This window comes from Prionailurus viverrinus, unplaced genomic scaffold, assembly GCF_022837055.1.
Source record: "Prionailurus viverrinus isolate Anna unplaced genomic scaffold, UM_Priviv_1.0 scaffold_40, whole genome shotgun sequence".
Classification (NCBI taxonomy): Eukaryota; Metazoa; Chordata; class Mammalia; order Carnivora; family Felidae; genus Prionailurus; species Prionailurus viverrinus.
Window position 1 is genome coordinate 2,784,819 of NW_025927608.1, and position 21,135 is coordinate 2,805,953.

A 21,135-nucleotide genomic window follows, 5' to 3' on the forward strand; every position below is an offset into this window, starting at 1 on the left:
TCAAGTCAAAGGCACTCGGGGTGCCTGGGGGGCTCCGTCGGTTGAGCGTCCGACTTCCGCTCAGGTCATGATCTCCCATGGTTCATGGGTTCGAGCCCCGCGTCAGGCTCTGTGCTGACGCCTCAGAGCCTGGAGCCTGCTTCGGATTCTGTGTCTCCCTCTCCCCCTGCCCCTTCCTTGCTCCCACTCTGTCTCCGCCTCTCTCTCTCCCTCAAAAGTAAACATTAAAAAATATAAAAGACACTGTCACAGTAAGTTGTAAAAACACGTACATTTCTACCAAAAATATGTCAGAAAATTCTTTCCGTGCCTCTGTGCCTGCCACAAGGACGGGTGTTAAGTGTTCTTTTGTGCTTTGGTGGATGCAGTTGGGGCTGAGAAATGCCGTCACGTTGTTACTTTAATTTGCATTTTCCTGAGATGAAGTAGCTGTTTTCACGCTTCCTGATTTATTTGCAATTATTAAACATTTCCATAACACAGCAACTCTGAGAAAAGGGTAACATTGTCCCCCATGCTCAGTGCCAAGACGACACCAGCTGTTGAACAGTTGGCCATAATCCTTCAGATCCTTCTTCCCTTTATTTCTGACCCACGCCACCCTCTCTTTTCTTTCTTAATCTGTGTGAAGACGAACTCAACCGTGCAAACTCCACAGTCCCACCAGCTCCTCGCCCTCTCCATCCAGAGTTGCCCCCATCGGTCGGTCCGTGAGACTTTTTTTTTTTTTTTAACTCTTTAACTACTTCTCTATTTACGCGTAAAATACGCGATGGTCCGGAGTTATAAAAATGTGAATTCAGTGCCCTGTTTGCAAGGAGACCACGTGGTGGGCCGAAGCGTATTCCTTTGTGTGACCGAGTGTCTCCCCTGCTCCTCCGAGATACGGTTAGACTGCCTCACTTTTCACTGTCACACACAGCCCCACGGTCTCCTTTTCCTTGTCCTCTCGCGCTGGTGCCGGAGGCTTGGAGTTGGGGTCGCCGACTCGGAGGTCTCCTGCATCTTTGACCTGCAGAGACACTGCCTAACAGTCTCCTGGGCAGCCACCCCGTCTCCCACCAACAAGGGAAGGCCCCCTCTCCCCCCACGTCCTCAATGACAACTGTGTTGATCAGACTTCATAAATCTGAGGCTGTAATGATCTTGCTTTAATCTCGTGTTTCCCTCAGTTACGAGGGAGGCTCGACTTCTTCTGATGTATTTAATGCCATTTGAGTTTTATGAACGGACAGTTCAAACCCTTTGCTCATGTGCCCGTTGTGTTTTTCTTATCGATTTTAATAAATCCTTCATATATTCTGAATACTCTGCCCAATTACCACTCTGTTGGGCATATAAAATATAAATGGCACGCATTTTCTATAAGTTTATTAGCTGTCTTTTACATTTCTTTAAATGCTTATTTATTTATTTATTTATTTTTATTTATTTATTTTTGAGAGACAGAGCGTGAATAGGGGAGAGGCAGAAATAGAGGGAGACACAGAATCAGAAGCAGGCTCCAGACTCTGAGCCGTCAGCACAGAGCCTGACGTGGGGCTCGAACCTGTGAACCTCGAGATTCTGACCTGAGTAGAAGTTGGATGCCCAACCGACAGAGTCCCCCAGCACCCCTGCATACATTGCCTTCCACCATTCAGGTATTGTCATCCCCGTGGGATTTGTTCTCTGCGAACCGTATTTTGTACATAGTGAAACACAAGGATAAAATGTCTGCTTCCTGAGGGTTTCCTGCCAGTGTTCCCTGGGAGTCTGCCCAGCCCCCGTGACTCTCCCAAACCACAACCCCCTTCTGAACGTTCTTCCTGATCTAGCCTTCTGTATCCGCGCCAAAGCCACACTTTTTATTATGAAGCCTCCAGGTGGCTGGAAGGCAGAATGCTCTGTTTTCCTCCTCCTCCTCCTCCTCCTCCTCTCCTGCCCTTCTTCAAATGTCTCATTCCTCTCTCAAAAACAAATAAAATATTTTAAAAAATGAAAAAAAAAGGGGCGCCTGGGTGGCTCAGTCGGTTAAACGTCCGACTTCGGCTCAGGTCATGATCTCACGGTCCGTGAGTTCGAGCCCCGCGTCGGGCTCTGTGCTGATGGCTCGGAGCCTGCAGTCTGCTTCAGATTCTGTGCCTCCCTCTCTCTCTGCTCGTCCCCTGCTCACGCTCTGTCTCTGTCTCTCTAAAGAATAAATAAAACATTAAAAAAAAAATAAATGTCAATGACATTTATTGGCTATTATTTCTTTTTCTCTTCCGTAGGAAATCTGGGACCACCTTGTCAGATTACACAAAAAACCTCTCCCGCGATTATTTTTATGCTAACTTAGACATAACTATACACAACGTAATGAAAGCACCCACCTTCGGTGAAGAGTGAAGGTTTCGTGAGCTGCATAGACCTTTGTGGCTACCAGTCCGATCTAGAGCCTCCCGGTCACCTCCTCTCTTCCTCCCCAGCCCCTCTCCCAGCCCCAGAACCACCGGCCTGCTTCCTGTCCCGTGGAGGAGTCTCTCCCAGAATTTCATACACATGGAATCACGTGGTACGTTTGTACCTGGCTTCTTTCACTCTGCGTGCTGTTTACGCGGGTCTCCGTGGTTGCTCCTACCAACACTTCGCTCTGTTTCGTCGCTGGGTAGCATGCTGCCGTGTGGACATAGTCACCCCCACTGGACATCAAGCGGGGTTGTTTTTGGTTCTTAGTACACATACAGCTGCGGTGAAAATTCCTACTGACGTCTCTGTGCGGAAACGTGTTTTCACGTCCCCTGGGCAAGTAAGGACCTAGATGTGGCAAGACCAGGTCATGTGGTGCGCGTGTGCGTTAGCTTTATACGAGACTGCCAAACTATTGTGCAAAGGGGCCGTGGCGCTTGGCACACATGTGGGGGTGTCTCGGGGCTCCACGCACCGGACAACGCTTGCTCTCATCAGTCTGTTTAAATTTTAACCATTCTAACGGCCCGGGGGATTGGGATGGCATTTTTCCGGATGACTAATGACCCTCGCCGTTATTTAGGGTTTTATTTCCCCCCATGTATCTCCTTTGGTGACGTGTCTGTTCAAATTTATTGCCTGTTTTGCACTGACTTGTTTAATTAGTCATAAGGGTTCTTTACATAGTTTGGATACAAATCCTTTGTCAGATACAGGGCTTGCACATGTTTCCTCCCCGTCAATGGAGGATCTTTTCACGCTGCCAACAGTGTCCTTGAAAAGCAAAGGCTTTGAATTTTTTATGAAGTCCACTTTATAATTTTATTCTTTTATAGATCATGCGTTTTAGGTGCAGTATCTAAGAAATCCATGCCTAACTCAAGATCACCAAATCTTCTCCCATTTAGGCCGTAAACACATGCAGTTTATTTTGTTATCAATAATCGTTCAATAAAGTTGTAAAAAAAATGGGAACGCTGGATGTCTGATGGAAAAGTTTTAAGTGATTTCAGGCCACCATTTTGCTAGACCCCACACAGTCATCTCTCAGCAGAGAAAGGTTAGAATGTGTAAGTATTTACTAGAGGCTTGGGTATATTAAAATACTAAAGTTTGGGAGAATTTTAAAAAGCAATAGTGAGTGTCTGGAGAGGACAACGTGTCCAGGGCTCGGAGTGGGGCCTGTGAAATCCTGGGTTTGTCATTTCTTCCCTCGGGTTCTCGGGTACGTCACGTGACTGCTGTCAGCCCAGTTCTGCAATCCACAAACTGGGAGTAATAATCACACAGCACAGGTTTGTAACGAGGAGCAAATACATCACTTGCAGACAGGCTTCTAGAAAGCCTCGTCTAACAGGCAAGGAGAGTGGTTCTTTTCCCCTCCTCTCCTAGGTAGCTAAGGCCCCAGGAAGGGTTCCTCCGTAGCACAAAGCTCTCCGGCCCTGTGCCGGCTGTGACACAAACACACCCCTAAGGAAGAGGCGTGACCCCAGGCACGTCCCAACGTCCACGGGAAGGTTCCGCGAACTGCGCAATCACAAAGTTGGCCTGCGCTGTTCACGGTTCAGAGCAAAGTCATTTTTATTGTAATGAAATTTTAAAAGGCAGTTACATTAGTTATACATATACACAACCAACTCAATAACCGTTAGTCATAGAGAACATTCAAGAAATACAGACGATGATTTATCCACAGCACGGCTCACATCCATAAGAAGAAAGGCTACAAGAGAAACGATTAAGTGCTCGACTTGTCCACGGACGCCCGTCTGAGAAGCCCTTGTCTATGAAGGAAGAGGCCTGGCCCAGCGAGCCCTGGTCTTCGCGGTCGGTGCCGCCCACGCGGGCTCTGGCCGGTGGCCGGACCGCCGAACTAGCTTTGGCCACCAGACCCGGGCACTCTAGAAGTGGACAGGTGCCTGCCCCGCGGTGCGCTGCCTCTCCACGTTGTCCCAGACCCCCGGCCGTCGATAACAGGTGGACAGCCAGGTGGCTCGTGGCCCCCCAGTACACGAGGCGGGGCGGGGATGTGGCGGAGGGAGGAGACAACGGGCCCCCTTGGCAAGTACTGACCAAACTCGTAGTTTCTGGCACTTCTGTCCTGACTCGTGACTCGCTAGAGCGTCCGCGAGGCAGCAGGCTCGGTCTTGCTCGGAGACGGGTCACAACCATCAGGGAGCAGGCGGGCCAGGGGAGTGGCTGTCGCGGTCCCTGCCCCCAGGTGCTGATGCGCTCGGGGACCGGCACTCACTTTCCTGGGACCTGCCCCATCCCTTGTGTCACATGTGGCTAAATGGGGGAGACACTGTCTCTTTACTGGAGTCCACGCTCCCTGATTAAGTTCCGACTAAGAGAACCGCCCCCCGCCCCGCCCCCGCCAACTCTCTGCACGGTATTCACGAAACAGCAAAGGGGCTGGATTGAAAACATCGGGAAGCAGAGGAGGAACGTGACGTTTGTGACGGCTCTGTCACTCCCTGACGCCATAGCTAGAAACAAAACCAGCTCCCTAGTGACACATCCGTAGTGTTCTAGAACCTCCCTAGCCACGGCCACAGTCACCAGCCAAGTCCCGGTTGAGCCTCGACGTGGCTGCTTCGTGTCCTCCCGCAAGGCGCAGGCAGCCACGGCCCGGCCCGCTCCGTGGGGGAGCCCGGGAGGGTCTCACAGGGGAGAGGAGGTTTGAGCGGCAGAGCGAGTCACGGCCGAAGCCCCAGCCCAGGCTGGGCCGAGTCTGCCGCGGGAGAGGCGTCTGGGCCGGGGCCTCGCAGGGTCCCCTGCTGGCTGGGCGGGCCTGTTCCCAAGCGGGACAGTGAGGCCCTGTAGGGCTTCAACTCTTACCCTGGCCGGCCTCAAGATTCCTTGGGGGAAGAGTCTCTGGGGCATGAGATCCTTCCAGTCCTGTTTTCCCACTGGCCACATGATGGCTTCCAAGAATCACAACCAGAAAGCGGGAGGTGGAGGAGAGAGGACGCAGAGCTCAGGCCGGCCCATCGGACTGCAGTCAGGCTCCCTGTGGGCGTCCCTGGGACGAAGCAGGATGGGGGGTCGGGAGGCCGTGCCTCCTGAGTCATGACATTTTGCATGACACTGGCTTTCAGGCCCCTCTGGCCTCGCCTGCCGGGACCCGGACCGCGGCAGTCTGCAACCCAGGCCCTGGTGTGGGGACAGAAGAGGACGGAAGGCCGCCGGGGCAAGGCTGCTCTGCCTCTCCCGCGTCCCCTCCGCGTCCCCTCCGCGTCCAGCGTGGCCCCAGGTCACAGCTGGCGTGCCCCCCTGACGTGCGCAGCCCAGAGAATCCCCTAGTTCCCTCCAGAAAACAGAAGGAACAAATACGAAATTCCCGATTCTGCCAAACTCACAGGCTAAAGGCCACAAAAAAGTCTGTTTTCGTTTCACAGAGCAACCGCTCTTGGATCCAAAAGCCCTTTTTGTGCCTTTCTCAGAAAACATTACACACACACGGCTCGGGGTCGGCTCAGGCTTGGAGGCAGAGGTGGCCCCGGGCAGAGTGAGCCCTGGGAAGCCCCCCACTCCAGTCTGGCACCTGCCCCTCACCACCCCCTGGTCGGCACCTGTCCCCATCTCTGAGGGTGTGTGGAGGGTAAAATGACCCCGGTGTGCCTAAACCCGGCACTCAATCATCAATCACCGCCATACGCAAAGGGGTTAAAGCTGCTCTAGAAACTGCTGAGTGAGTGTGAACCCAGAGTCCAGGAACCAGGATCACCCAGAGCTGGCTGCTCGCCAAAGGTATTCTACCCACATTGGACTGTTACAGGTGAAGCTCTCCAAGCAAGACAGGCCACGCGGATCCCCGAGGGACACCGGGCGGGGCTGGCATTTAATGCCCAGCTCGCAGAGGTCAGCACAGACGCTGCTCCCGGCCCCGTCCTGCACGCTGGGCCCACTCTGCCCTCAGGCAGCTGAGACCCTGCTCCACTCGGCCTGGCCTTCCGGAATCCCAGGGGAGGGACACGTGGGCTGTGTCCGAGGCAGGTGCCTGAGCAGGGCTGCCTGAGGGACCCTGGGAGGGACGCAGGGCTTTCCCGGGGGCGGGAGTCAGGGGGCCCATGGGACGGCGGGGCCGGGCGTGGCTGTCACGAAGAGGACAGGAGAGGCTCAGAGAGCCTGCCTCTGTGCACACAGGGCGTGGGAGGGGGCGAGGTCAGCGAAGACGGGGAAACGCAGCCAGCCAGGGACCACGGCTCAGTCAGCCAGCAGAAGTTTCCAGAAGCGGGCTCTTCTTTGCGTCCTGAGACCACCTGAGGAATTCGGGGCCCCGGGGCGAGTGTGGCAGAATCGGAGCGGGAGCCCCAGCCTCCTGCCTCACAGACCTGCACCCCGTCCCTCCCCAGACACCACGGCCCCCCAGCCGGCCGAGGAGAGAAGGCTCAGGGGCCTGGTGGGACGCGTTCCTGCCCCCGTGCGGGTCCGCACCTGAGCCCCCTCCAGGTCACTGATGCAACGTGGCCACCAGGGCCGGTCCTGGGGGAGCAGGCCTGCACGGCAGGGCACCGGACGAGAGGGCCTGGACGTCCCGCCTCCCCGCTCGCTCCTCCACATAAGGCCCAGGGCTCTGCAGCCCCGGAGGCGCTGGCCTGGAGGGGGGGACGAGGGCGCGCGCTCACCAGGCAGCCAGGTCCTCGGGGCCTCCTGGAAGAGGAGGGGGCCGCTTCCTCTCAGAAGCCCGGCGCATTAAAGCCAGTGGGCTCCCGGCCAGGACTCCTGGCGAGGCTGTGGAACCGCAGCCGGGCACCGGGACCCCGGGCCAAGCTCGCTCCAGTCGGGGCGCCGCTGAGCTGGGGGCAGGGGAGCTGGCGTCCGGCCCTGGGTCCCCGCCTGCTCGGCCCCAGCGCGGAGAACACAGGCCAGGCGACCTGCTGGCCTCCCTTCCCCGCACCCGAGTCCGCCCACCCACGGAGGTTAAAGGCGGAAAGAAACCCAATTCCTGAGGCCTGGGCAGGTCCCGGACACTCACTCTGGACTACAGGTGAACGTTTTATAGGCGAAAACCGTCTACTAGGAGATTATTCACAACCAGACTCCCGGCGCCCAGTCGGCTCGCCTCCCAAGCACACACAGATAAAGTACAATAAATACAACGGGCCCCCCGACGGCTACCGGGGCTCCTGGTCGGTGGCCCCGGGCTGGGGGCCAGAGCGGAGAGGCGCTGTGCAGGGGAGGAGCACGGGGGTGAGACGCTTTCTGCTGGGGGGGACCGTGGCGGGGTGGGCGGGGCAAGCAGGGTGCGGGGGGGGGGGGGGGGGGGGGGCCCCGCCCGCGTGGGTGGCGCGGTCACGACAGGAGCCACGCCGCCCAGCGCCAGCCGCACTCTGCCCGCCGCTACTCGGAGAAGGGCGGGAACATGCCCAGGTCCGCGAAGTCCTCGATGTTATAGTTGCCGGTCCCCTGGGTCGGGTCTCCGGGCATGGGCAGCATGTCCTGCGGGAGGGGAGAAGAGAAGGCCGAGGGCGGTCAGCTCACCCTCCTGGGCACCTGCGTGTCCCAGGAGCCCAGCCTGCCGCTCCCCCTCACGCTCACCTTCCTTGGGGCAGCCCAGGGGTCTCAGGGGGGCCTCAGATGTCCACACCCGGAAGCCGCTACCCCCTGGGGGGGCGGGGTCATCCCAGCAGGTAAACCGAGCCTCAGGACATAACCCGCGTTTATGTAAAGCCAGGACGCAGGGCGCACAGGAGCCCATCGGTGGGGTGAACCTATCAGGGCCCGGAGCAAGGCTGTGCGTGTTCCGGGGGCGGGGCCAAATGCCTGCGTCCTGAAGCTTCACTTGTAACAGGCCCTTCAAGTTCGGCCGGCCTCAGAGTGCCCATCCAGACAATGGGCATAGCCAGTATTTCAATCCCCTGTGGAAAATTTCCCAAGGCGTGTTCTCTCAAATTCTTGGCCCGTGAGACACTCTGGGAGAAAAGGACTGTGTGGACGAGCGGTTGTGGGGAACAAGGCATACGCACTCCGCCTACCGCCTGAAATAGCCTCAGTCTTCATTAATATAATAAAAGCCTCTGATAAGTCCTGCGGTCAAGAAACCGCGCAACTTTGCTTAACCAGCGTTTCACGCGCTTATTCGACCAAGAATTCTTTTTAGCCTCGTGACCACGAAGAGCCGGGTTGGGGAGTTCTGCGCCACGTGGCTGCTGTGCGGCGTAAGGACGGAGGAAGGAGGTCAGAACGCTGCCCCTCTGGAGACCTAGAGGGACATCTGGGTTCTAGACCCCTGTCTGCGAAGGTGTCGCTCGGCTAGGTGGGAGAGGCGCTGGGGACGAGGAGAGAGCCCCCTCGGGAGGGGGGTCACGGGCCGGGGAGCCTCAAGTCCCTCCCCCCACGGGCTTCCTGCGCATCCGTGCTCTGCAGGGCGGACCTGGAGCTCCGGGCACAAAGGAAGTCGCCTCGGTGCTTCCTCCTCGTGCGGGCCCCGTGGGACGGGCCGAGCACTGGGCTCAGGGGGAGTCAATCAGCTCACGCCTCCATCTGGAACCTTCCTCCCGGGGAAACTTGTGGCCGAAGATGGACCCAGAAAATCCCCAAGGGGGCAGAGCACTGGCACGTGGGGCTAGGGGACGACGAGGTGTGGCCGGGAGCGTCACCAACAACGGACGGCTACGTGATGCCCGGGTGTCCCCGACCAGAGAGGGCAGCGGAGGCGCGGGCTCCCGGCCCCCGTCCCCGGGGCTGGGCCAGAACTCAGGTCTCTATGGAGCAGGCGGGGCTGTGGCAGGGGGCAGGGGAAAGGAAGCAGAGAGAAGGTGCCGGTACCTACGACAAGGCGGTGCTCGCTCGATTTACCTGGAACACTTCAGTCTGACCGGGCTGCTGGTGGGGGTGCTGCTCACCGCTCTGCTGCCCGTGGTGCTGGCTCTGCCACTGGGACCAGACCTCCGAGGGCCGCCCTTGGAACTGCCCGCCGCTCTGTCCGCTCTCAGCTGAAAGAGCCCACGCACAGGACACCGCCTTCAGGGCCGAGCCGCGGCTCTGCCGGACCTGCCACGGCCCAGAGGCCCCCGCGTCTGGAAGGCACGCTCCGTCCAGAGCTGGCCGCTGTCCCCTTCCGGCTCGCAAGTCAATGCCAACCGCCAGCACTCGGTGCAGGGGGCGGGTCCCCTCGGAGCGCACCGGCAGGGGCACCAGGGGCTCGGTCCTGGAGCCCTCCGTGCCCTCTGGAGCTTTGGTGGGGGGCTTGTCTGCGGGGTCCGGGCCCCCCCCACCACCCCGGGCCGCCCCCCTGCAGCCCCGAGAAGGGAGAAGCCATCTCTGCCGCTGCAGCCCCTGGGCTGTTCTCTGAAAAGTCTGGTTCTGTCCGAGGGAGAGTTCCGGCTCAGTGTGCCCTGCCTTTTGCCAACCTCACTGCGCTGAAGCCGCGAGGGCCTTCCACGGGGGCCCCGAGCCACGGCCCCGCTGGCTCGTCCCTGAGTGTTTCCAGGTGGCGTGTGAGCAAAGGCACTGGGGCGCGGCTCAGACCCGGAGATGGGCCTCTTTGCAGGAATCGGCACGTTAATTTGTGCGGACAGCACCTTGTCTCCGTCTACACTTTACAACACACACCCAATGGAAAAACGAAGCAGGAAAAATGAGCAGAAGTCGGTCTAAAATATTTTGAAGATTCAACCTAAGAGGATCAGTTTATCTGGGAGCACGCTAAAAAAAAAAAAACAAACAAAAAAAAACCTCGAACTTTCTCTCTTGTAAACCATTCGGTGCCATGCTGCAGGCAATGAGCTCTCCGTCAGGCTCTGGGTAGCAGGACAGGCCCCATCCTGCCCTTTCCAGCGGCCACACTGACCACAGGCAACCCCACAAAGTGTTCAGGGGGAGGGACCACGGTTCGGGAGGCCCCAGGACTTTGCCACCACAGTGAGTCCTTGCTGGGGTTCTGCCCGCCGTGAATCAATTCCTTCCATCTTTCCTTCAGGCTACGGCCTTAACCTTGCCCCCCCCACCCCCCATATGCTGGTCCTGAGCTCCTGCCCTGACCCCGTCTCCCTGCAGGTAGGCACCCAGGCCAGGAAGCCCGCCCCTCCTGGAGGAGCTCACGGCAGGGCAGGGAGGGGACAGAAAGGCAGGGCCACGCAGTCGGGGGCTGCCGTGACAGGGTGCGACAGTGACAAAGCCAGCTCTAGGAGGGCACCTGACCCGTCCCCGCTTGCAGGAAAAGCTCCCAGGGGCAGCAGCTGACGGCACAGAGCTCGGAGGCAGGGCTGAAGGGCGTCCCCGACGCAGGGATCTGTCTGTGCAAAGACGTGGGTGTGAGGAGGGCGTGTTCTGCCCGGGGACCCAGTGGCGGCTCTGGGGATAAGGGCCTGAGTGTGACCAGCCGGAGGGCAGGCCCAGGCTCGGGTCCCCCGCTGTGCAGGTGGCAGGGACCCGTGGGGGTTCGCAGGCAGGGAGCGGCCGCACAGCCCCGTGCATCCGGGAGCCCCACCGCCCAGGGCGAGCGCACAGAGAGCAGAGGAGCCCAGATACGAGGCGGCCGCCGTGGCAACGGGTGCACGACGTGAGGGCGCCTGGAAGCGGACGCGGGGCAGAGGGGGCGCAGGTGGAGGCCGCGGGCGGTCAGGACGCCACCCCTGCGTCCGGTGGGTGGACGCGCACAACCCTGCTTCTCTCGGCTGCGGGATCATCTGCCCGGCCTGGGGGCCACGTCTAAGTCTCCGAGGGGTGCCTCGGGCTCCCTGTGCGAGAATCCAGCTTCTCTCCCCCTCAGAGCCCCCAGGCGGGGAAGGCACAGCTGTGGGCTCTCTCCTCCGGCTCACGTCCACTCCCCTGCACCGCCTCCCTGAACGCAGCGCCCGATCGGATGCCAGCCTGCCTGTGCCTCACGTCACCTCCTGGCGGGGCCGCCACTACGCTGACCCAGCCCCAGGTCACGCGTCACCGAGGGTCCCCCCAGTTCTCGATACTGGAGACTTCCGGATGTACTTGCGGAGGGCAAGAAGAATGGAAAGGAGCGGAAAGAGGGCCGAACCTCCCGTCACCCTCTCCTCCTCCCATTTGAAGCGTCCCGGCCACCGTCGGCTTGTGATGAAACCCATGCACGTTCCTGCGTCAGCCCCGTGACGCCCCGCGGCGGGCCAGGCGGCAAGGGCTGAAGGCTGCAGGACGGTCGGCGTAGTTCTGCTGATGACAGACGCAGGATTTCAGAATAAACATCCTTAAACGGCCGGGAAGGGAAATGCTCCTTCTTAAACGTTCGCCACAGGAAAAGTCGCTTCGTGTCACTTACTCTTCCCTCGACCCTAAGACACGGGCCCGTTACCCGCCTTTGCCACACAAGGAAACCAAGGCTCTGAGGCGCCAGGGAACGAACTGGCCCGACTCGTCCGGCTTGTGAATGCCGGAGCCCCGTTCTGACGTGGACGCCCCGTGCATTCGCTTGGTAAACCGAGCGTTTGTATCCAACGCCCACCGTGCACCTGCCGCTGAGCGGAGTGCTGGGGCCACGGTGGTGACCAAGACTGGCCAGTGCCCTGGGGAGGACAGATGAGCGACCAGGCCGCCAGGACCGCCGACAGCTGCAAGGAGAGCCACGCGGCGTCGGGGGGACGCGGAAGCCAGACCTCCCGTTGCGGGGTCTTCCCGGGGGAGGTCCCTCCCAGGCAGTGACCTGCAGGAGGGACTCACTGCTGTCCACCAGGAGGCCCGGGGGGAGGACCTTCTTCCAGCCTCTGCCACTGAGACACCGTTTCCCGAGCCGCGTGGGTGACGGGCAGACTCCACGATGCGCCGTGACTACAAGGTGACCCCTCCCGGGTGACGCGGCGCTGGCCGCTCCCAGCCCGCCAGCCCTGCGGTCCAAGGAGAGCGTGCTACGGGCTGCTGCCATCCAGGCAAACGGGTGGGCTTCCAGACCAAACTTCACAACCTTGAGAAGCGCGTGGATTCCTGGGTCGTAGGAGCGACCCGCTGCTCTGAGCAGGGGGAGCTGGCGCCCACGTTCGCCGCACCTTGTCTTCCTCAGGCCGCGTCTTTCACCGCCTCCTCTTAGTCAAGGATCTTTATACCGAGCGTCCCGGTTCCCGTGGCCGGTGTGGTTTCTGCGTCCTGCCTGGACCCGGACCGCGTCCCTCCCGCTTAGCTCCATAGGGAGGCGACGCTCGCACCTGTCAGCCCCCAGGAAGTGGCTCCAGTTCCGCGTCTGGACCTCCTCGTCGGGCGGGGTGAGACCCAGGCCGAGCAGAAGCTGAAACCAGTTCTGGAAATGCAAACGCATCGGCAGCGCAGCTCAGGGCGCGTCACCAGGCCTGCCAGGGCGGGAGCGCTTTGGGCAGACGCCGGGAAACCCGGGGAGCAAACGAGCGTGTGGTTCGTAGAAGGTGCCAGAACCCAGAAGGGCCGCTTTCCCATTCAAGGTCGGAGCTCGGTCCACAGGCCGTCCTGAGGAGCCCGCCGGAGCGCCGGCCTGTTTGTGCCAGACCTTGGTCACGCCGGCCGCCAGGGGCGCCGGCCGTCAGCTCGCCTGCTCCCGCCGGTGACACAGGGCAGTCGGGACCCCGGTATCCGGCCCCGGGCAACCAGCTGAGCCGGGTACTGTGGGCAGGGGGGCTGCGGGCCTGCGAACCCTCCAGGCCCAACCAGCAGGCCCCACGCACGGCCGTCCAGCCTGCGCCCTCAGAGGGGGCCCGGAAGCCACTCAGGTCGCACACGGGGCCCGGGGGAGTGTCCATTGCACGGCTAGATGTGGCTGGTTTGTAGTCCTGGGTTCATTCGATGACTGCTGAGTCTGACCTTAGTGGGGGCTGCTCTGTCCCTTCCCCACACACCCCTTCTCCCGCTCTCTTCACTGCACCCCTCCCACCGTGCTCGGGACCACCCATCCTTGTTCACCAGCCCCTTGAACACCCTCTTCTCTCTGACCCTGCCCGAAGCCCGTCCCCACGGACCCCGTGTCCCCGAAGCCCCTGGAGCAGGGCTATGGGTCTCTGACATGTTGCACATTCCCCATCCCTGCCCCGCCCCGCCTGCTCCCAGCCCCCCACACCTGTGCTGGGGCCTCCTGCCCACACCAGCCGCTGGCCGGCCCCTGCGAGGGCCTCGTCTGGATGGTGCTGGCACCCCCCCTCCCCCCCATCAAGACCAACCCCCGTCCCAAGCTCCCTCTTAGCTTCCTGTCCCCCTCCCCAGGGCCTGGCTTCCAAGCCCGCCACGGCCCCCTCGCTGGGTCACCATCAGCAAAGGAGGGACAGAGGGAAGGCCACGGGAAACCGCTCTCCACGCACCCGGCCAAGGGGGTCCCGGCCCTCTCGTTAACACAGCCCAAGAGACCTCTGCAGGGACACCGATCCCCACCCGATTCTAAGGCGCCCTGAACAGCGGATCGGAAGACGCTGGCGAGCAGAGCCCGAGGGGACCTCACCGCGCCTCAGTGTACTTCTCTGTGAAGTGGGAGCGATCAGGCATCTCCCCCTTAGGGCTTCCGGCAGCATTGAAGGATTCTCGCGTGCGTGCCGGGCAGACAGAGCGTCCAGAGTCAGCCGCGGCCGTGACTCCCACTGGGATCGCCGAGGGCAGGAGAGCGTGAGCGCAATGCAGAGGCGCCTGCTGAGCCCGGAGCCCCATCTGTGTGGGGCTGCTCTTGGCTGTCGAGTCGTGCAGGGGCCTCAGCCGGGGGCCTGTGTCCCTCCCGTGTCTCATCTACGTCTACAGCTCAGAGCCCGCATTTGCCAGGTGGAGATCAGAGCCCAGATCGCCAGGGCAGCGCAGGGGCCCCCGCTGTTTTTGCCGTGGCCTTGCCAGGATGAGCACCCACTCTCCCCTGACCCTCCAGACCCGGCAGCCCCCTGGGCCTGTGTCACACCGAGGCTGCTGTCCCCAGAGAGCTGCCCTGCCCGTCTCCCAGTGCCCGTGCATCTCCCGGCCTCGATGCCGCACCCGGGGCCAGGCCTCCCGTCTCCCAGGAAGCACCGGGTGCCTGCACGCCTGGTCTGCCCCGGCCCCTTCAGGGTGAGGCGGGTGGACCGCTCCCCAGGGGCCGGGGCCGGAGGCAGAGACCGCCGGGAGGTGAGGGTGAGGGGACCGGGGTGGCTTCCGAGCTGGGTGCCCGGGGGCCTGGAAAGCAGCGGCTCGGGGCCTGTCCTTCCTGAAACGGCGCAGAACCAGCCGGCAGGGGGAGCTTGAGGCCCCACACGAGCACCTGCTCCAAGTGAACGGACGGCCGCAGAGCTGAGCTGCAGCCACGCGGCAGTGACGCAAGAGGTCACGAAACGCCACGCCCACGACCTCGTGCCGCAGGGGCTGCGGGGCCGCGAGCAGTGGGGTGGGGGAAGACGTGGGGTGCGGCGGATGACCCTGCGTGCGGGCGAGGGACGCGGCCTCGTCCCTAAGGCCGACAGACGCGCAAAGGGGAGCTTCCGGCCTGGAACGGAAATCCCGATCAGCAGCGAGGCGCCCCGAGGGCCATGTCATTGGCTGTCACTGGCGACCGCGCATCAGCTCAGGATGCTGGGCCGGGCCCCGGGCCCCTCCCCAGCCCCTCCTGATGTGAAGCGGAGCCCCGGCCCACGCCAGCCACACAAGCCACACAGCAGGGGCAAAGGCCCCCGGGACTCGCACCAGAAGGAGCGGCCACTTAACCCTTTACGGCCTGAGGAGCTGGGAGAGGTGTTCTCACGTGGGAGGGGGCCCCTCTTTGCATATTAACAAGAGAGAGAACATCACAGTGCCTCTTATTCCCACGACGTCTTTATACAATTGGCCATCCTCACGACTGTTCCCTGGCTGTTTGAAACCAAGGTTATGGTGTTTTTGACGTGGGGCACCTGAAACTCCTTGCCAAGGACCGAAAAGGGCTGAAACAGCGCTCAGAACGCAGCGGCACACAGGAGTATAGTCCCAGGGGCTTGGAAATGCCGGTCACCCCACAAAGCCAAGACCCAAGCAGCCAGTGTCTTAGGAATACCACCGGACCCCCAGACTGGACAGCAGGCGCTTGGAAACCTCCAGACCTGGTCCCAGGGCTCTGGGAGCTGGGGGCTCGGTCCCCCGAACTCGGGATGTTCGGCTCCCCCGGGAACTCCCGCCCTCACGCCCCACCTACCGAACCCCGGAGTCCTGCTGGCGAGACTGGAGTAGGCGTTCCCGCTGGGCGAGGACGTAGCTGGGCTGGAGAGAGGGCTGTAGGAAGAGGGGTCTGCTGGGTACGTGTGGCTTGTTCCAATCCCAAAGGGAGACGACTGAGTCTTGCCGGACTGGGAGGGGATTTGCTACAATCAGGACAAAGCAGAGAGGAGGGCGGTGTCACCAGCAGGCCCCAGGTGGGTCGCTGCCACCCCAGTGGCCGACGGTGACTCCCCGTGGCCCTCCTGGCCAACTGGGCACGAGCCTGGGGTCGGGCCAGCGTGTGTGGGCCCAGGAACTGCAGGACTTGGGCCCCGCGTCTCTGGGGCGGGTCTGCTTGAACCTGCCCCCAGTCCCGCAGTGAGCGGGGCTCTCGGGGCGCTGGGCTCGGCAGACTCCACGGTGGACACCCGCCTCGTGGCGACTACCGGGGGGCTGGGCGTGTCCCAGGGCCGGGGGCTCCCAGCAGCCTGGCACCCGGGGCAACGCCCTCACTGAGGCCCGTACCTGTCCGGGAAAGGGCGGCCGGCTCCCTGTCCACGCCACCTGACTCTGGTTCAGCTGTCGGGAGATTTGGGACATGTTCTGGCCCGTTGACGAGGAGGGCTGGATGTCATTCACACCAGGCACGTGGACCACGGAGGAGCTACGAGAGACGAAGTCGCTTTTGTCACCGGGAGACCCCTCGCCCGCGACGCGGGTCCCTGGGCCCTCCTGTTCAATCCCACGTGCGGCCTCTGTCCGTCCGTCCGTCTCTCCAGGGCAGCACGTCACGGGACAAAAAGGCCCCCCCAGCCCGTCACCGCTGCACTCTGCCTCTTTGGCCCCAGCAGGGCCAGCTCTCTCTTCCCCGCGGCCCAGACCCCACCCGTGTGTCTCTTGCTCCCCGCAGAAGATTCTGAGGGGGCAGCTCCTTAGAACGAAAATCAGCCCAGCGTGGATGGCTGCTCTGTGCTCTGGTTAATGTGTCCCTTAGGGGACGCCCACGGGGCCGAGGATTCAGCAAACTGGCCGCAGGCTGTCGGCTGGTTCCGGTGAACAGACGAGAGAGCCTGTGAGTGAAAGCTTGCGGGGGGGGGGCTCGCCCAGCCCCCAGAGCACACTTCCCCGCCGCTCCTCACGACCCCCGACGCCTGCTGTGTGTGTGTCACAGGGGGCGCATCCCCACGGCCCCACGGCCCCTGTAGGCAGACGCTGCCCAGAGCTTTTTCCAGCCACTCCGATTAAACAATAAGCTCATTAAAGACCGGGGTGGCCAGAGACTGCTGTCTCCCTTCAGGCCCTTCCTCCTGGCTCTGCTGGGGCCAGAGCGCTGGGGGCCCGGGGGGAGTCGGGGGAGGGGGACGGGGCTAACCACGGAAGGCTCTGGTGGGTTTTGAAGAAAGGCAGTTTACAGACCAGTAGAGAAGCAAGGGGACAAAGTCACTCATGAGGTACAGGCTTTCTTCTACGCCATCCGGTTCCCCTCCAGCCAGGGAGGCCCGGAGAACATCAGAGCCCTCCGGTCCTGGCCGTGACGAGGGGACATCGCTCCCGTCCCCCATAAAACACTTCGCCACTTCACACACAAGGCGCCTTTCCCAGTCGGCCTCAGAAGGCCTTTTCTGATCACGGTTCTTTACAGGGGCCTCTCCCCCACCCCGCCACCCCCGGGAGGGCGCTGGCAGAGGAGGGCCGGCCCCGTGCCCGGCCCTCCCCAGGGGCCCCTGTCTCGGAACACACGGGCCGGGGCCAAGGCCGGCAGCACCACGGCAGGACTCAGGGTGAGGACACGCTTGGGCATGTGCAGCAAGGCCACTGTGCTAGGGCTCAGGGCCGCCTCTGACTGCCATTCGCCCCATACTCTTCCCCCTCAAACGAGCGTGGGCCCCTTAGATTTACAGGAAATTCAGCCCATTCCACAGGGTTAAGGCCTCATGAGCATCCATCCAACCCTCCCTCCCTCCCTTCCTCCACCCATCACCCCTCCTTCCCCCCTCCCTCCCTCCTTCCCCTCCCTTCCTCCCTCCCTCTATCCATCATCCCTCCCTCCTTCCTTCCCTCCCTCCCTCCCTCCACCCATCATCCCTCCTTCCCCCCTCCCTCCCTCCTTCCCCTCCCTTCCTCCCTCCCTCTATCCATCATCCCTCCCTCCTTCCTTCCCTCCCTCCCTCTCTCCCTCCATCCATCATCCCTCCCTCCCTCCTTCCCTCCCTCCCTCTCTCCCTCCATCCATCATCCCTCCACCCCTCCCTCTTTCCCTCCCCCCCTCCATCCATCATCCCTCCATCTCTCCCTCCCTCCCTCCTTCCCTTCCTCTCTCCCTCCCTCCACCCATCACCCCTCCATCCCTCCTTCCCTCCCTCCCTCTATCCCTTCTTCATCCACCCATCCGTCCACTCCATAGATGAGCAGTGAGTAAATGCCTCCCGATGCCAGGCTCCGCACAGGGGCTGGCGCCCTCCCCTGACTCCTTCCCCACACTGCCAGCCTGCCTCTCCTCCATAACTGCCCTCCAACTTCTGCTTCTATGACAACAGCCTCAGCCCAGCTCAGCATCTCAGGCTGGACCATCTGTCCTAAGAACCATCTCCAGCCTCACTTTCCATCTCCCCCGACACACCGCCCCCGACTTTCCACCAGACCCATTTCCCCAAGTCTCTCCCCTCCAGCTCCCTAGCATGGTATTCAAGGCCTCCGCGGTCCCCTCCTGTTTCCCCCAGACTCGAAGCCTCTCCCGCCACCCAGGCTTTGCTCGGCACATTCCCGAGGCCTGCGTGCCCCATCAGCCCGTCGAGTGACAAGCTGACCTTGGCTTCCAGGCTCAGCTCAGGAGCCGGCCAGGCCTTCCCCGGATGTGCTACCTAGGCCTGGCCGCTCCTCACCTCTGGCCTCTGCTCCCTCCCAGCCGCCCCTTGTACAAAGGGACAGGCAAGTGTCGCCAGGACTCGGTGAGCGCCTGCCCGGGCTGGGAGTGGTGCAGAGCCTGGCACGGAACTGTGGCCGTCACCGTGTGCCGAGAGCGGGGGGGGGGGGGGGGCACGTAACCCCGCGGCAGGAGAGGAGTCTGGAGCCTCCTGCACTGTGCCGCGGGGAGGGGCGGCCGGCGCTGACGAAGGCTCAGGAGCAGCTGGCTCGGCCGCCTTCTTGTCCGGAACGGGGAGCCGCTCCCCAGAGCCCCGGAGCAGGCTGCATCCAGAACACCCCGCTGAAGGGCGGGCCGCGGCCACCGCGGGATCTCAGCCTGCTACCCTGGGCTCGGCTCTGAGCTGCTTCTCCAGGTCCGTCTGCGGCCCAGTGGGGAAGCGTGAGCCTGAGCCTCCTTCGTGAGGGCAGGTTCCTGGCAGGGCCCCCTCCCCCGGGGCGGTCAGTCCCACCTGCCCGGTCCCGGTCCCTGCCTGCACCTGATGCTCCCTTGGGCTCTGGCCAAGTCACCCGGTGGCCGGGCTGTATGGGGACCTCTGCCCGCCTGGGCTTGGGCCTGGGACCGTTCTCCTCGAGAGCTGGATGTTTGGTGGGTGCACGTAGGACCCACACACCCTCCTGCGGGCAGCCCGTCTCTCCTCTGGCCGTTCTTCCCAGTCCCCGACCCTCCTTCCCCAGCCGGCGATAGCAATGCATCTAATAGCAACACGTTGGGCACTTCCGGGGCAGGACCAGAGCCACCAGAACCCCGGCCCGGCCCAGGGCCCAGAGGGCAGCAGACCCTAACCGGTGTTTGCAGCATTCGCCGCGCACGGGGCCGAGCTCTGAGACCCAGGGCTTCCCTGTGAGGGGCATCCCCCACCCCTGGCCCCCTCCCAGCACGTACCTGAAGGCCTTCCCCGAGTGTCCAGGGGGGAACGGGCTTCCCTGGGAGTAGATCTGCTGGGTTCCCGCCGCAGAGGCTGAGGTCATCATCTTCTTCTCCGCTAGGAAAGGCAGGGCAAGGTCACGGTCAAGGGCTCCCTGCCCTCCAGACTATGGGAGGCGGGGGGGGGGGGGGGGGGCAGCCGGGGAGCAGGCGAAGGACGGGTGTCCTCGAGCAGGACGCATCCCGGCCGTCCGGCCGCACACGCCTTCTCTGCGCACGAGGGCACGGGCCGTCCTCCAACACCCGGGCTGGGCCACACACTGCTGGAGGGCAGGCCCTTCCCGAGGGTCGGGACAATGGAAAGAACCAACGTAAGGAAGCTCCTCCTCGGACACGGTTTCCTCCCAAGCCCACGGAGGAAGCGCGGAGCAGTGGCCCCAACCCCCTCAGCGTGGACCCCAGCGCCGCCCTGCTTGTCACGGGCGTGGCCTTGCACCTGTGACCAACGGGCCCCTTTCCCTGCAGTCTCGAAACTCCCACACGTGTTATTTCCACACACCTGCCGGCCCACCCGCGAGACACCGGGATAAGGGAGGTTAAAGTTAGTTACAGGGCAATTATTTCGTGCCTCGCCAGACCCCTCGCCTGTACCCATCTGTGGCCTGGGAGGTGGGGGGGACGCGCAGAGTTGGGGGGGGTCCCCCACTGGGCGGTCATGAGCAAGGATGGACACGCGGGCTCATGGACTTGGGGCGGAGAGGGCGGGCTTCCTTGACCACGCGCCGACTACCTCTGTGACGGGCCGATAAACCGAGGCACTGGGCAGCCTCTGGGTCCGTTTCCTTGGCTGCAGCGAAAACCCCGCAGCACGGAGGGGCTTGGACTCCTACGTGTGTGCTTCTGACCCGTCCGCAGGCGGAGAGGAGCTAAAGGTTTCAGGAGACAGGTGCCCCAGGGACTTGTGACCATCTACTCAACGTAAGCTGTTATTTTCTTAGGCACTTAGGGGTTTGGGTGGTTTGCTAAATGAGAAACGCATTTTTTCCTAAGCGCTCTAAGACATTTGTGGGGTACGAGATTATACGTGGACGCAGGTATGTAAAAATGTTCGGTTTTATCATTCAGTCTTCTGCGTCCTTTTTTGCTCTACGGCTTTGACCTGCTTGACCGCTGCAAAATCTGGCTCTATCAGGATTTTCTCGTGTTCCTACCTATTTTGGTTTTCCCGTGTTCCAAGGCTCATGACACATGTACCTTCGCCTTCGGGTCCCGCTCGTATCTGCATCGTATCTGTAGAAGTTAACCATCCCAGCGGGGCGCCTGGGTGGCCCCGTCGGTTAGGCATCCGACTTGGTGTCGACTCAGGTCATGACCTCACGGTTCGTGAGATCGAGCCCCGCGCGGGGCTCTGCGGGGACAGCGAGGAGCCTGCTTGGGATTCTCTGTCTCCCTCTCTCTGCCCCCGTGCCCCCAGTCTCTCTCTCTCTCTTAAAATAAATAAACTTTAAAAAAAGAAGATAACCATCTTGGCCCACGGCTCTTAGCTGCCTCCGAGGGCACCACACCCCCACTCCTCCGGGTTAAAGGGTTTCACGTCATGTCGTTTGGGCTACGGCGTATTTCGGCAGCACGTCAATCAGGAGTTGCTGGTCAGGGGCCCCTGAACACCAGCTTAGTTTATCGCTCGTGATATTCACGCTTCCTTACCAGTTCGCTTTTTTTCTGAGTATCTTGCAATTTGCTAAAAATGTCCTCGTCTTTTCTTGTGAGACTTCCTTCCTGCTTCTCCTTTTCTCAAGAGTGGCTATCTTTAGACCCACGGGAAGCTGGGTTTCTCCATAAACGTCAGAGAAAAAAAACCAGCA

General features: G+C 61.6%; 1 protein-coding gene across 6 annotated transcripts in view; it reads right to left on the minus strand.

Moving 5' to 3' along the window:
• Nucleotides 1-232: 232 nt before the first annotated feature.
• ARNT2 (aryl hydrocarbon receptor nuclear translocator 2) overlaps nucleotides 233-21,135 on the minus strand; it is a 151,883-nt gene continuing 130,980 nt past the window's right edge. For 2 of the 6 annotated variants that reach the window (XM_047846716.1, XM_047846717.1), the window contains exons 15-19: nucleotides 19,289-19,388; nucleotides 16,006-16,144; nucleotides 15,479-15,644; nucleotides 9,235-9,371; nucleotides 3,999-7,875 (exon numbers count right to left, since the gene is read on the minus strand). In XM_047846716.1, the coding sequence (XP_047702672.1) occupies nucleotides 7,777-7,875; nucleotides 9,235-9,371; nucleotides 15,479-15,644; nucleotides 16,006-16,144; nucleotides 19,289-19,388 (641 nt within the window). In that variant the 3' untranslated portion in view covers nucleotides 3,999-7,776. Of the gene's footprint in view, nucleotides 244-2,731; nucleotides 2,734-3,998; nucleotides 7,876-7,974; nucleotides 8,639-9,204; nucleotides 9,372-15,478; nucleotides 15,645-16,005; nucleotides 16,145-19,288; nucleotides 19,389-21,135 lie in introns of those variants that run through there. The other 4 variants (XR_007149632.1, XR_007149634.1, XR_007149633.1 and 1 more) reach the window with 4 other exon arrangements.